This window comes from Telmatherina bonti (genome assembly GCF_933228915.1).
Source record: "Telmatherina bonti genome assembly, chromosome: 18".
In the NCBI taxonomy this organism is placed as follows: Eukaryota; Metazoa; Chordata; class Actinopteri; order Atheriniformes; family Telmatherinidae; genus Telmatherina; species Telmatherina bonti.
The window spans coordinates 25,172,683-25,188,197 of NC_136616.1; the positions used below are offsets into that span (position 1 = coordinate 25,172,683).

The window sequence follows — 15,515 nt, forward strand, 5'->3', positions numbered from 1 at the left end:
AGAGGTTTCGATGCCTTTTTCTTTCCTTCTGATGCAAAACTTAGTAGTCGATGAGAAGACATGATGATGCAGCAGTACAGTGACATGGATAGTGGAGAAGAAAGCACCACTTGCACCTGCTGCTTCATTTCCTACTGGAGTTGTAATGGCAGAAAGAAACTGGCTCGACATCTGCTGGCAATGTCAGTAGTCTGTTTTTATGCTTGTAATGACACATTAAACTCTGTGGTTGATTCCCCTACACCCACCACCACCATCACTCTCCTTCTTCCATCTATGTCCCGTTCCAGGGAAGCGGTGCCAGCAAAATCGTCTGAATGAGTGCACGCTTTGTTTTCTTTGTCTGTTTTGGGCCAAGATCTGGTCTTAGATGTGGTGGTGTTCTATGATTGGATAATTCCTTCCATGTACCCACTTTAAGGTGTGTGTGGGCGTGTGTGTTTGTGTGCATTTTGCTACCGCTTGCTTGGCACAGTTCTGGGAGCGCAAACAGTGGCAATGGGTGGCAGGGATCCTCAGTGGCCTCTCGCCCAGCTGGAGGAGAGCCATTTTGCCCTTCCGAGGGAGCACCCAGTCACGGCCCACAGCGCTCGCCAGCGGGAAGTCCTCTTGGCTGAGGCCTGAGACGTTGCAAGTGCTGACAATCACTGACACATCACTAGAGGAGGCCAAACAGTGTTAAATAAACCTAAAATGGAGTTAAATTGACTTCTGTAACCAACTGAAAACTGTGATTACACTTTAGATTTTTAGCATGATTATGATTATTTCCCCACAACTTTCCATGGATTTAAAACAGTTGCAGATTTGCACTTTCATTTTCTTATGTAATTGCATTTGGCACGGCGTGTTTCCATCACGCTATCGAGGCTTAGTTGTTGGTGTGAGATAAAGATGGAAGTAACTTTGCCGTTTGCTAATTTTTGCCTCCTTATCAGTTTAAACCAGGGTACCAACAAATACAGTAATAAAACAACAAGCTGCGTGCTGGTCGGGTCTACATCTGCCAGCTGTAAGTTGGAATCTGAGAGGGTTTTTCTAAAAGATGCTGTATGTTTGAAAGCAAATATTTCTTATTGGATGTGTGTGTGTGTGTGTTTGGAAGTTGAGAAAAAATCTGATAAGCCTTGTTAGCATCACAACTAGTCTGTCCCTGAACTATGATCTGTAGACAAACTTGTCTCTCTTGGGAGAGCGCGGAATTTCCCAGACCCCTAACCCACCCCCACCATCCCTCATTCCCTCTGTCCCTCCTCCCTCCAGACCAGTCGAGACGTGCAGGTTTGAACCCTCTCTCTGTGTTTCTGGCCTCCAATGCCCATTGCCACTCAAGCAGCAGGGGTCCGGTGCATTTGTCTCATAATTATCCGACTGGATGGGGCGGGGGGGGGGGTTGGTTTCTGAAGATGAAAGAGGCAAATCACAGAGCTCCTCTGTCAAAGGTCTGTCTGCCTGACTGGGGGGGTTTGGATCTATCTCCCTTGTCCCCTCTCTTTCACCTCATACACCACCCACCCCACCACCTTTGCTCCATCTCGCATTCGCACACACACAGTCTTGCGTTTCCTCAAGAGCCGCCACCACAGAGCATAATCGCCGACAGTGAACGCGCGTGCACAGCCCCCCCCTTCTACCAACCACCCTGCTGATTCATTCACAACTACAAAACTGCAGGAATACCCCCCACCCTCACATCCTGAAAGACTTCAGACTCGCTCCTTTTTCTTTTCCTCTCTCACAAGCCCCGCCCACCATCGGCTAGCTGCCCACCTCACCCATTTGCCCCTTCTCCCTCATCTGCCTCCTCTTGTCTCCCACCCACCCTTCCCCACCGCCACCTTTCTCCTTCTTCTCCTCTTAACTACTGGCTAGGAGTTAATGGACTGTTTTGGCTAGTCTCCAGACGGTGAGTGTCACCTCATTAGCCTATAGCGGCTCGCTCCCAGACTGCTCCTTGTGTGTTACTGTGTGTATGTCTTTAGGAGGAGGACTACAACGACGGAATGTCATTGGTCTGCCTCCCTCTCCAACTGTCCCACCATACACCCCTTACCCTCTCCTTCTCCCCTTCCCACCACTACAATGAATGAGAAAACACGCATGCATAATTAAATCTATAGTCTCGTCCTTACTCCACCCTCGCCTCCCTCCTTCCTCTACAGACGTGCATTAAAAAAAAGAAAGGAGCTCCTGCTTGGAAGTTTGCCACCATTGGGGGGAAAAAAAGGCAGTGTCTTCAAACTGGAGAGATGTGGCCAACCTTGCACCCTTGCATGGACCTATTCTTTTTTACCCCAGCCCCAGTGAATGGCAGGGTGGCAACAGCGGGCGAATGTAAATGCCACCCAGTCCTGCCAGTCAATTACACCGCAACAAAGCTAATTGTTTGTTTGGTGCATACCAAAAAGATGCGAGCCTGGCTGTTGATGGAGCCATTGTTTCAACACAGATGCAAAGTTCTTTCTTTCTCACAGGCTAGACCTGATGCTGATTAAACGTGTGAAAGATGAGACCACGCTCCAGGCAGCTACTTCTTTTTGTTAAAGTATAGACGGTTTTAAGCCTGTATCTGTGAATTACTAATGGATCTGGTTCACATGTCAGGTGTTAGGCACAATTACCTTCAGATTTATTGTTCTGACTCATAAGCCGTCACAAACTGGAACTTTTTTTAATCTATAGTTTTATTTCAGACTGATTTAAAAAGGTTTTTTCCACTTGCAAATCATGTCGTTAGGTCCAGTGGAACATTTGAGCAAAACGCTACGAGGAATGCAAAGAATAGAAGGGTTTTATTCAAAGGAAGATATGAAAGAAAAAAAAAGAAAAAATCAAAAAGGAAAGGCCACATTGGGAGGAAAGGGCAAACAGTGAGAGCAGGAGGAGGTGGAAACATTAAGCAGGGTGCAGTGTGCTGACCGGAGACCAGCCTGCTCATTTTTCATGGGACAGATGAGCCACTGTGTTGTGTTGCGTTGTACAGTTTGTCAGCAGCCAGCCTGCTGACTGCATCGCGCAGCAGAGTCCAGCTCACCGCGGGATGCTGAGTGCGTGCCTCTGTTTGAGCACACATGTTCAGTATGTCTGTGTTTGTACATTTATAATGTGCAAATTAAATGTACACCCTCCTTTTATGGTAGGGGGAGGGCTATTGTACATGCATGCGATGTGTGCATCTGTTCAGAGGTGGGTAAACTTTATCTCACAAATTAAAAGGTGAGGGAAGTTGAATTTAACGGGATTAACCCCTCATCTGCATCCTTAGTTTTGAGGCTATGTATCCTTTTGTGCTCGCCAGGTTCTCTCCTCTGCTCTCCTGAGCCGGTGTGGCTAATGATCCGTCAGGCCATTCAGCGCCTTATTCAAGGCCCACTCGCCACAGAATGTGCTCCCTCCCTGTCCGCACTGTTTGGTGACCTCAATGAGGAGCCTGTTGTCCTCTCGGCTCAGTTAAAATGCTCTCCTCTTTTCACCGCCGTGAGAGTTTACGGAGGAGAAGGCACAGAGGCTCGGCGAGGAGAAAGAGGGCCCACTCTTCGCTGGCATTAGTATGCAACAACAACTAAATAGAAACAAACACATCCAGGTTCCACGCAAATACACACACGTGAATGTACTGTGGTTGAGAGCTGCACACAGACACGGGGAGATATAAGGGAGCTTGATCACACACAATCAACCCTACACGCTGTATGGCTTTTCATTATTCCCCGGGATCCTACTTGGTTCCATGAGTCTTAAAACCTCCAGCAGACTGCAGTGTCTATCTTCCAGACAAGAAGGCAACATTTCATTGTTCTCACAGACATTTCAACTTTGCCCTTCTCACTTTCCTTCTGCTTTTCTCTCACATTCGTCTCAGTGTGTGCCGTGTGCGTGTTTGTGTGTAACTCATCCCACTGTACCTGCATTCCCCGTCACAGGCCGTCATTCGATAGGGAAGCCATCCGGATTACCAGGTGCTCCTTTAAGCCAATAAGAAATACCTCCCTTGTTCCAATTATGAGATAATCATTACTGTGTTACCCAGCGTGTAGCCATTACTGAAGCAAAGCAGTCATAGTTTGTGAAAACGATGCAGCGCTATCCATTTCTGTCTTTGCAGAGTGTCACTGATAATAAAAATAAACAATAAGGCACGGATGAGCTTGTAGGCAGAGGAGGGTTTCTGTACTCTGGTAATCACAAGCTGTTGAGGTCCAGCACCCAGGCTTGCCAAATATAGATAAACTAGGTAAACCATGAAGCTTTTTTTTTTTTTTTTTTTTTTTGCATTATGGTTTTTGATTTACTGCTCCGCCAAAGCTCATCTTCTTTGACGGACAATGCCACCCCAAGATGGCGCTGCATTTGGCGCAGCATTTGTCTCCCCCCCTCCTCTCACCCTCGGCGTCAGTATCACCCTCTATTGGACCAGGTCAGGTGCCAGCCCTTTGCAGGATGCCATGCGTGAGTCCTGTTGGGGTGAGGGGGAAGAGCTTGGATGGCAAAATTTGTTGTGTGTGTGTGTGTTTAGGGAGGGGGGTTGGCGGTGGGGGGGGCATCGCCAGTTGGCAGGCTGGCACACAAAGGCTGGCACGATAAGATCCTCCCTCTTCTGCGGGCAGATTTTCTCGCCCATATCTTTTGTTTGGCTTGTTTGGGTTGCGGCTCATCCCGATAAAGGCTACTTTGTTTAGACAACAAAGCGTGAGGGAGGGAGAAAAGACAGAGATAGAGAGACAAAGAGTTAGAATGAGAGAGAAAGAGGTGGGGTGGGTGGGTGGGGGGTTAATAAAGGCAGCAAATGGGAGGAATAGCACCAACACAGATGGAAACATTAAAAGAAAAAGGGTTTAAAATAAAAGGAGGGGACAAAAAAGAAATATTTAAGAGTAAAAAAAAAAGATGCAGTTGGAGCTTTTATGGGATAAGACATGGATACACACTGAATACTAGATATACACACAGGCGGGTATGAAAAGATACAATAGAGGACGGATACTGTTGCAGGCACAGGGACAGCGATAGACCGATAGCCAGGAGAAGAAAGAAGGATCTGGATAAGGGAGCAGGTTCTGCTGTTGGAAGCCAGCCTGAGTAGTGTGAGGTCATCCACAATGCTGCGAATGATAGAAACCAGGAGCACAGGAGGACACAAGACAAAGTGCACACACACACACACACACACACACACACACATATATTACATACCAGCACATGTACAGTCATTTATGTGCACTGTTAAGACTTGTGTGACTCTGCTGCACACACACACACACAAACATGGCTGTGTGTTTCCAAGGAAGGGCAAACAGAAGTCTCCGGATGAGGACACTGAGAAGAAAGTCTGCTTGGCCACATCAAATATTTACTCAGGAGCAGCTGTATTGTCGAAACATTACGCATCGGAGCTGCTCCGTAATTAGGTCGATATTTTCTCCCTCTCTCCGTTTCCCTACTTCTCTGGGAGTCCACCCCTCTCCACCTTCTCCTCTGCACGCTCCCCTCCCCTCGCCTCCCCAGGCTGCTGAAATTCATCTTGGCTCAGGACCCATGCCTCTGGCAGCCAGAGTGCTATACATGTGCACAGAACCCTGCTCGGCATAAAATGGCTGCCAGACAGGCTTCTCCTCCTGAAATGTCGACAGCGGTATGCATCTGCAGGGCGTGCGTGACGTGCGTGTGTGCTTGTGTTTTCGTGGAGGATATCTGTACATGTCTGCAAGTGTTTGCGGGCGTTACGAACGCGCAACCGTGGTTGTCGGAGGAAAAAAAAAAAACAGAAAAAAAAAAAAAAAAAGAAAAGGAAAGTTTCCCAAACTATGTGGCTAATTTAATCCACGCTGTGTGTATGTGCATATGTGTTCCACATTTTAGCGGGAACAGAATGGGTATCGTGCCAAAAATGAAGAGGGTGGGTTAGGGAGAGTGTGCGCGCGAGTGTTTTAGTGATTATAAAATCCAGGCGAGTAACACACTTGGGTGTGGAGAAACCTCATAAGCACTTAGAAACTTTCTTGCCGAGCCAGATTTCTGTTGCCATTACCACTAATTGCCCTAATCGTTACAGTGGTATGATAAGTATCCCACCGGACAAGAAGGTGTAAGAACTTGTGGACACATCCAAAATACCCACAAGCCCCTTCTGCAGCCCCCCCTCCTCAGCGTTCTTTTGCTGAGTAACAGCAGATAATCTGATTCATACGTGGGGCTGTTTTTTCCCCCCTTCCTTCATGAACCGGTTTGTTTATTTAAACAAGTGGCAGGGACGGAGGGTGCCAAGAAATGTTGTTTTTGGAAAAGGGCCGTGTGTGTGTGTGTGTGTGTGTGTGTGTGTGTGTGGTGTCTGGCCCCGCGATCAAGCCCTGCCAAGCTCCCAGGGCAAAGCTGAGCCTCCTTGACCGCAACTGTTTATTTACAGGTTACACTACTGTTTATTTGAAGACTATCAGATTGGCTGGGCTTCTGCACAGAACACCTTTTAGATAGAGATACTAGGCCCCAGGCTCCTAATGTAACAAACCACAGCTCCACTGTACTAAATCAGAGTCCACTTTTTAAATAAAGAATTTCAATGTTTAACCACTTAAATCCCAGATTTTGTTATTTAGGCTTTAGTCGCTGTGCTTAAATCATGTTAAATTACCTGTTGAATTACTAAGACTACCAGCTTAGACAAAACAAACATGAACTAAAAAGGCTCTCAAATGTGCAAGCGCTTCAATAAATAATGCAATAACTCCAAAAGGAAAAAAAAAGAAGGATCAGGAGGCTGATTTTCTGAGGTCAAAGGTAAAATGTAATGCAATAAGGGGAGGTGCTTCCTGCTCCGGTGCAGGCCTGGCAGATGTGCCATATGCTTGCATCCCACCTTGAGTCATCCAGGTGGTCTCTCCTGGTGCTACAGTGGGGGCCTCATGCTGGAAGATGCTGCCTGGGATCTCTAATTGCCACGACCATCTGCTCTTTTTGTTTTGGTTGCCTGTTCACTTCTTGAAGAAGTAGAAGAAGAAGAAAAAAAAAAGCACACAACTCTGATCCGATCTAGCTGAACTGGAGCGCCTCTCCCACCTCCCCTCCTCCTTGGCATCTTTTTTCTTTCTTTTTTTTAAATTTATTTTTGCCCCACCACCCCCCACCACCCCCTTCCGCGCCACCTTTTCAGCATTTACCTCCGAGCTGCTCTCTTGTTCTTTTTGCTCTCCCTCTGCCTGTTTCTCTCGCTCTCAGCGGTTCCCGGGGAGCAGGCATGGAGTTGGCAGTCGTAACAAGACTGATGGATGACTCGGAAAGTGGAATGTGGTGCTGGTGGTTGGGGGGGCTTCTTTACACTGTGTGTGTGTGTGTGTGTGTGTGTGTGTGTGTATCTATGAAGAAACTTGACAATGACTTAAACATATTCTGTGCACAAGTGAATAACTTGCAGATCTGGGAGAAACGGCATCGTTGGTAAATGTGATGATTGAGTTCTTCTTTTCGGGATTTGGAGGAGTTCCAGTCATTTTCAGGTTGCAGCTTCTCCGGTTTGAGATGCTGCTGTTTTTTTTTCTTTCTATGTTTTATAATTGTAAAATGACATTTTAACAACAAATTTGAGCTTCTTCCAGTCGGGGATTTTAAAGCCAAGTCTCCTTTTTTTTTTCTTTTCGTGTTTTTTCTTTTTTTTTTTTCTTTCACCAGTGTGTTTTAAGGGCCCAACTTGTACATTGGTCATTTGTATTTAGGGCTTACTATAAAAATAGGGGATTTTTTTTTTATTTTTTTTTTGCTCAACGTATGGTCCGTTTCCCTCCCTACTTTGTCATTGTTGAGCGCTGGCCAAGAACATTCTGTTTTTGCAGCGCTGTTTAATAGTCAAATTTAGGAGTGGGGGAACAAGACAGAGCAGGAGAGCGACAGAGAGAGAGAGCAAGAAAGGAATAAATCTTTCAACTTTTTTATTCTCTCTTTTCCCCCGTCCCCCCCTCTCTGTCTTTTCCTTCGCTCTGTAACTAAGCTCATGAAAGCTACGGCAGGAAAACGGTTGTTGTTGCAAGGAGAGGGTATCTAAGTTCACCGTCTCTCCCAGTTTCTTGCCTCTCATGCTAAAAACTGTCACATGTTAAAGGTGTAGATGGTAATCTTCCTTCTGGTTCTCATTGCGCCCTCTCCGTCTCAGGGCATGTGTGGTCTCGGGGCCAGTTTGAATCATTACGACGGTCCACTCAGGTGCTGCCATTAAACGTTTGGCGTTGTTTTTTAGCTCTGCTCCATGTTCAAGTTCAGAGCCTCTGTAGGTTGAGTCACCCTTCCAGTGTGGTGCAGATTGAAACCTGATAGTGATTTATACCACTAATTTTGATGTTTCACAACTCTGGCGCTGTGTAACATAAAAGGAAAAAGGCCCCATGCCTGTCAGTAATCAACCAGGAACTGCAGAAGAATTATACTTTCCCCTCCCGGTGAGGCTTCTAAGGTAAAAGACGTCAGTCCGGGCCGACTCAGACCAAATCCTGGAGCTCGTGGAAAGAATTCCACTCATGTTTCCTTGCGTTTCCCCACCCCTGCTGCCCTCTCTCCATGTTTTGTTCTGTGCTTGTACCTTGCACAGCAGGGCCGAACACATTTTGAACCCGGACACTCCCCCCCCCCCACCCCCCCCCCCACCTTTGAAAAACTGTCAGACACAGAGCTTTCTCTTTAGTTTGCCCTCCCATTAATGATAGAACTGTTCAAACAAAGCTGTCTGGTTTAATCTATGGTGGGTACGCTCTTCTTTACCGGTACAGTAGATAAGAAGGAAGAAAAGGTTGGGCATTGCACTTAGACAGCGCTTATTACTCCATTTTTAAGTAGAAATGCTATCAATAAAACTTTGATTCACTCAGATGGTACGTTCCACTGCTAACGCCCCCCTCCCCTCCCTCCCGTCACTCTCTCTGTGTGTTCACAGACTCGCAGCAGTCAGGAAGTCCAAGTAACAATGAGCCAGGCAAAAACCCTCTTCCAGGTATGTACAGTGGCAGTCATCCTCCCTCCTGTCATCACTCTTATTGTTCCTCTCCAGCTCACCCACTGTACTCTAACTTATGTACACCATACTTAGTTTAAATAGGGTTGTGACCTCTGTGGCTCGCAGGCAAAATAGCACTAGATGCATAAACACGAGCCGCTGTCAAGTGTGAAAAAAATCTGGAACAAATGTAAAAAATTTTAACTTTTCTTGTTCTGTTACTCATTTCCTGTTTTCTTGGCGTGCGTTTGAGGGTGAATACAACTCGACAACTCAATTCAGACGTTATCGCCAGAACGATAACATCAAATGCTGGCTCTTTTTAAAGAAAAAATAAATGAAAGGAGTTAGTGTTGACATTCAAGATGCGGGGTGAAAATGTGACAGCAGATTGCGCTTTTGGCTCGTGGCTGAGCCCTGCAAGGTGAGCCAGCAGAGCCGAGCTGTGGAGAATTTACCGTAACAGCGCTGCTCTTCCCCTGGACTGACCTGTGCTGTGTTGTCACAATGTTGGAATGAGAAATAGTTTGAGAAGTATAATTAGTTCTCTACCTCAAGAGCAGGTTCTGCTGATACCGCTGCCAAAGAAAACATGCTGGCGAGCCAGTGACTCAGGCCTGGGAGGCCCTCGGCAGTGGCATAGATGCTTACAAAAGCTATCGGCTCACTAGAGGCATCAAGCTCATTTAGGTACCAGCAGAGATACCTTTTTTTTTTTTTTTTTTAACTTTTTGGCACAGAGTAAGTGCCCTCAGCAGCGAATCAAAGCAGAGCCGCTGTCATTTGAGTGTCAATAACTTGTCTGGCTGCTTTAACTTGACTGACGGCCTTGGATTAAATCTACTGAACCTTGGGCAGGTCATACAGACCTTGCAAAAAATGTACTAGCACAGCAGAAAATACATTAGGATAGTCACCCTGATATAAGACAAGAGAAGTTTGAAAAAAAAAAAAAAAGAAAAAAAAATCTGGCTGCGCTGACGCATGCTTGATTTACTTTCAGCCAATTTTAAAACAGTTTATTTACAGCAGAGTCATTTTAGCTCTGCAGTAAACAACACTTTGCTGGATATTTCTCCCCCTTAAGCCGTGTCGCAGCAAAACAGCAGCGCTTTTCTAAAAGCTTTGCTTGTGTATTTGATCAAATGGGGAGCGCCAGCAGCGCTTTAGCTCGTTAGCTTCCCTCACAGCGGCAGAAGTCTGCATGTCACTCCCTCCATTTCTTCCTCACACACCTGTCCTGTCACTCTAGCGGACGGCGCAGAAGGGTTTTGTGCTGCAGTATGTGTTAGTTTACATGTCAAAAAAAAGAAAAGCAAATGTGGTCTGAGTTTCAGTTGCTAGAAAGACAGGGATTGTGTTTCTCTTCTTTTCATTGGAAGAATCTTAGTGGTGCTAATGCTTAAATGTTTGTATAATTATCTGCAATAAGTGCTCTAAATGAAATGTTATTAAAGGAAATTAAATATAGTCAATAAAATGAGAGGAAACTAGATAAAGAAGACATTGCACTGAAGGATAGTTTGAAAAACAATGAGCATTAATGCAACAAAGAACGTGGTTTATGAGATCTTGTGCTCCATCTTTGCTAAATATAGTGAGAATATTTAACAAATGCTTAATAAATCCAATATTATTGCTCTTTCCATACTTGTATGAAGTGAATTTTCTCACTTTTGCTTAACCTAATTCTCTCTACGTCCAGTAAACTGTGAGCATTTCAGATGTGTTTTTGTCCAGCTGCAGTAATGAGTGTTCATCCTCCCTGTGTCTGCAGTTTATTTGGAAGACAGTTTCATCAAATCAGGAGTCTTCAGTGTTGCAGAGCTGGTGCGAGTGTCCAGAAGTAAGTACACGCTTTCTGGTTTTGCACTGTAACACGCTGCACTGTACACCAACTGTACACAAGTGTTTTGCATTTCCAACGCTCGTCGCTGCTGTGCAGCCGAGCCCAACTGAGACACCATAAAATCCGTGTGCAGAAGGTTGGAGCAGGTGCATCAAAGTTAATATAAAACAGAAAGCTGTCAGTCTGTTCAAACTCACACATTCATTGATTGGGCTACAGACTGAAAAACACCTGTGCTTGTTTCTGCAGAAACCTTTTCTGTCCTTGTCTTTCCATATCAACCGAAACCACTGACAACTTCATTTTTAGAAAAATAAAAAGCGTTTTTTTTGGGTTTTTTTTTTTTTTTCCCCTCAACGGTCACATAAAAAAAATCTGTTTTCCTTCATAATCTCTGCTCTAACTGAAATCCAAGCACACAGCTGTGGTGTGGTAAATCCAGTTTGGCCAGTCTCCTTTACAATAAGATAACACATGAGTGTGCAGCTGTCTGTGTGAGCCTGCATTCATCTGTATAGACATGTTTCTCCTCTGCAGTGCCGTTGATGGTTGCTCTCCCAGGACTCCTCTAATAGCCAAGGGCACTTCAAGGCGCCGTTTACCTGTATTGCCGGCCCCCGAGCTACAGCTGCAACTGTAGCAAACGTGCCCATGGAGCACAAAGGCTCCAGTCAGCCCCCCTCAACAACCTGTGTTTAAAGGAAACATACCAGTGCTGAGTTGCCTGTGTGTTGTAGCATGCACCAGCCAGTTGCAGTCCTATTGGAAGACTCCGAGGAGGTGTGCAATTCCTGTTCAGCACTGTCCTCAGGAATGCTGGAGCTGTAATTACAATGAGGATTAAATGAGGAGACTGCACTAAAATAAACTAGTCTAAATGATGAAATGATGTCGAGCTTCTACAATTTTTTTATTCCCCCCCCCCCACTTTATTTTTGATGAATAATTTTTTACGCTACTGGCTGACCGACCAAAAAAAACCCAAAGAAATGATTTTCACATTCTTAGTGTGAAAGTCCTTTCTCGCCTTATGTAATAATAAATTAAATTTAATTAGGTTTTTAACCGTTTCTCAGGAAAAACAATCAATTTTAATGTCACTTTTGAGTTTGGAAAATAATGCTGAGCGGCTTTCAAATTTGATTACATTTTGTACTCTGAAGCTTAATCAAAAAATAGTAATGTAATTCACTTTTACAGTTATTCATGGACCTTAAGTCATTTAAAATGTTATAAAAATGGCACAATGTCACTTGAAATCAGAGAACAAATACTATTTTGCTTTTGTTTATTCACAACCTCACATCTTTCTTATTCATGAGCATTGACCACATGGTCTCTTTTCGCCCTCTGAAAAAGAGAAACTACTCTTTTCACTGCTAAGAGACTAAATATCCCTCGGAAGACTGTGTTTTTCTGTACTGTTTAATTTGCCCCCTGACCAGATGGCCTCTGAGCTGCCATGTTTGCTCTCATGTGACAGAGCCTGGTTTCACTAAAGCCGACTGAAGTCGGGCTGGAATTTTAAAAAGGTCGCCGGACGCACAGGAATTGTCACTCACTCAGCCAGTCGCTCCCTGGGAAGATATCTAAGCAGCCGCTCGTCAGTCATCGCGCTTCTCTCCCAACTCTCCAGGCTGTTGAGACGTTCTTTGAAGTCCATCAAAGGGAGCTGCGGAGTTCAAGGCTGAATTGCAGTCCAGCATTTCGGCGAGGACGCTCATTAATGCAACAGGAGCCTCAACTGCAAAAGTGCAAAAATATTTTGTCAACAGAAAAACAGCAACATGCACAGGCTCAGAAAAGCTGCTTTGAGCTGATTTGGGCCATTACAGTCTCCATTTTCCCAGCATTAGGAAGATGAGGTGAGGTTTTAAAGGCGCTGCAGTTAATTTGTTCTTTTGCAGCATCGTTTCATTTATTCTATTCATTGTTTGTTTTGGTTTTGGTTTGAATATTAAGAACTGACATATTAAATGGGAAAGCAGACAGCGTGCCAAGCGGCATCACAAACACTGTGCCAAGCCAAGAAAAGAAACACCGCCACAAAGAAAGATGGTTGGGGGGGTTCCTAAATCGTGAATCAAAAAGAAAAAAAACAACCAAAACAATGATGTTGTATTCAGTGTCCGCAGGCCGGATACATTCCTCCACAGACAGTGCAGTGTGGGTAGCAGCGGGTAGGGGCTTTTGCCAGGGCAACAGTGGGCTGCCAGGGTGGAGACTAGCGGAGGGATCGTGCCAGTGGTAAACCTCAGACCACAACAGACGGCGCCACACACTCCATCCTCTCATCCACTCCAAACCAACCAACCACTCGAGCTGCAGGCGGCCACACGGGCCACACACTGAAGCAAGTGAAAGCTAGCGATGGGGGGAGAGAGAGAGCGAGGATGGGTGGCGAACCCCTTTTGTTCTGTAAACACAGGCCCGCCCTCCCTTGAAACAGTATCCCTCACCTTGACCGCAGTGAGAAAAAACATCACTTGTTCCACTATAAATTATTATCTGCTAAGTGCTTCGCTGGACAGAAAACGCTTATGAGCCTGAGAGGGTGATTGTGGGATTAACTTTAGATTTTTAGGCACCATAAATTATTTTATCTGCCAACAGAAGCAGAAAGTTGAAGATATTAAAGCTAAGAGAATCATGTTTCACTGTCATTTTATTCTACGCAGTTACTTATCGTGATTATTTGATCCACAGCCAATTAGGGTGAAAGAAAGCTAATCAATATTTACAAAAGGAATCCGCAGTTTTATCTTTCCGTTTCCATTTTTCAGTCCTCTGCAGAAATTCCCACTGCGGTCATATCAGCAATACACAAGGCCTCTAACGCACCAACAGCAGTCCAAGAAAAGCAAAGGTCTAGAAAGACAGGCCTCACTCTCTGAACACCATGACTTTGAACTCCTTCTTGTGTCCTCTACAGTGCCCATCACCCACGGCGCAGCGGTACCCTTCTCCATGGCTGACATGCCCAGCCAACCCTACTATCATGACCTGAACTCCAGTGCGGGACTGCATCGCTCCCTGTCTTCCCCTCCTGGCAGGTCAGTCAAAGTTATATGAGGTTTTTTTTAGAATATAGTTTAAAGGCAAATAAGCTCAAAACATTAACATTGGAATCTTGCCTTCTATTATAATTTTATTGTCATTATTGTACAAAGAAACAACATTTATGAAGATGTTGCTAAAGTTTATTTAAAGAGAAGTTTGAATTTATTTTAAAAATAAAATGTAATTGATTTCTTGTTGGCTACTAAAAAAAAAGCACTCTGTTGTACGATTGAAAACCTCAGAAATCCAACTTACAGTCATCCTCATCAGCCATTACCTGAAAATTCAACATGGCTTCTCCACAAATGGAAAGTTGGTGATAGCTACAGTAATAATTTGCTTTATTACAACCCCAATCCAATGATGTTGGGACCGTGTGTAAAATGTAAATAAAAACAGAATACATTGAAGTCCTTTTTAACCTATATTCGACTGAATACACAACAAAGAGAAGATACTTAATGTTCTACTGATATGGGACGTCCAGATACCATCACAGTTGCTGGCTTTTGAATTGTGCCCTGATAACCATCTGGATAGTTATTTTCTTCTTTGGCCTGGAGGACATGGTGTTCATGATTTCCAAAAACAATTTAAAAAGAGGACTTTTCAGACCGCAGCACACTTTTCCACTTTGCATCAGTCCATTTAGATGAGCTTGAGCCCCGAGAAGCCAGCAGTGATATCTGGCTTTCCCTCGGCATGCTAGAGTTTTAGCATGCACTTCTACATGTAAAGACCAACTGTGTCAAGTGACAATAGTTTTCTGAAGTGTTTCTGTGCCACATGATGATTTCCTTTACACGATTTATCTCGTGGTTTGTGTCATTTGTGTATTTAAAGTAGTAAAGTTTTAACTGTTAGACTGTCAAACTAACTTTTTTCACTTACATTTAATCTAAATGCTAAGCTAAGCTAAATGCTTCCATGCTAGCTTCACTTTCAATCTTGATTATCTTTTTTATGGTTTTGTTTATGGTGCTGTACTGTTTTTGATGTTATCTTAACAATATTATTTTTGTGTGCTGTTCCTTTTTGGACATGGGGATGGAAATTAGCATCTTGCTAACTCCAAGATATAAATAGCAATACAATGTGTTGTCAATAAAAATGAGAATCAGCTAATTTAACTACTTTTTTATTAATACTGAAATTTTGCATATATCTATTACTATATGCATGTGAGTGATGTCTCTCATGTAGCAAAAAAAGAAAAAAAATCCTTTAAACTAAGCATCTAACCAACTAACCATCTTAGCTAACCATCCACCACAAATACCCCAAATCAGCACCGTCACCATTATTGCAGTTGTGCATGTTGTGCAACCAAAAACCTGCATCAAGCTGTAAATTTCTCCATGTCTGCAGCAAAAGGCCCAAAACTGTCAACATGGAGGAGAACATGGACACCAGCCCGACAGGACCTGATTTCTACTCGTCACCCAGCTCACCAGCAAGCAGTCGAGCAAACTGGCACGAGCGAGACGGAGGTGATTTTCCTGTTTTTTGTTTGACTGCTTCTGTTTACTTGTGGGAAGTTTATCAGGCATGGTTGCATTTGCCTTTAACACCTCCATCACATTCATGCACTTGTACAAACACTCCCAGTGCAACTTTGCACAGCTCAGCGTT

General features: G+C 44.4%; 1 protein-coding gene across 10 annotated transcripts in view; it reads left to right on the plus strand.

Annotated features, from left to right (window-relative positions):
- LOC306769433 (nuclear factor 1 B-type-like) overlaps nt 1–15,515 on the plus strand; it is a 71,900-nt gene that overhangs the window by 35,504 nt on the left and 20,881 nt on the right. For 8 of the 10 annotated variants that reach the window (XM_079258027.1, XM_079258035.1, XM_079258029.1 and 5 more), the window contains exons 3-6: nt 8,915–8,971; nt 10,752–10,820; nt 13,756–13,876; nt 15,252–15,373. In XM_079258027.1, coding sequence (XP_079114153.1) covers nt 8,915–8,971; nt 10,752–10,820; nt 13,756–13,876; nt 15,252–15,373 — 369 coding nt within the window. The remainder of the gene's footprint in view (nt 1–8,914; nt 8,972–10,751; nt 10,821–13,755; nt 13,877–15,251; nt 15,374–15,515) is intronic. The other 2 variants (XM_079258033.1, XM_079258034.1) reach the window with 1 other exon arrangement.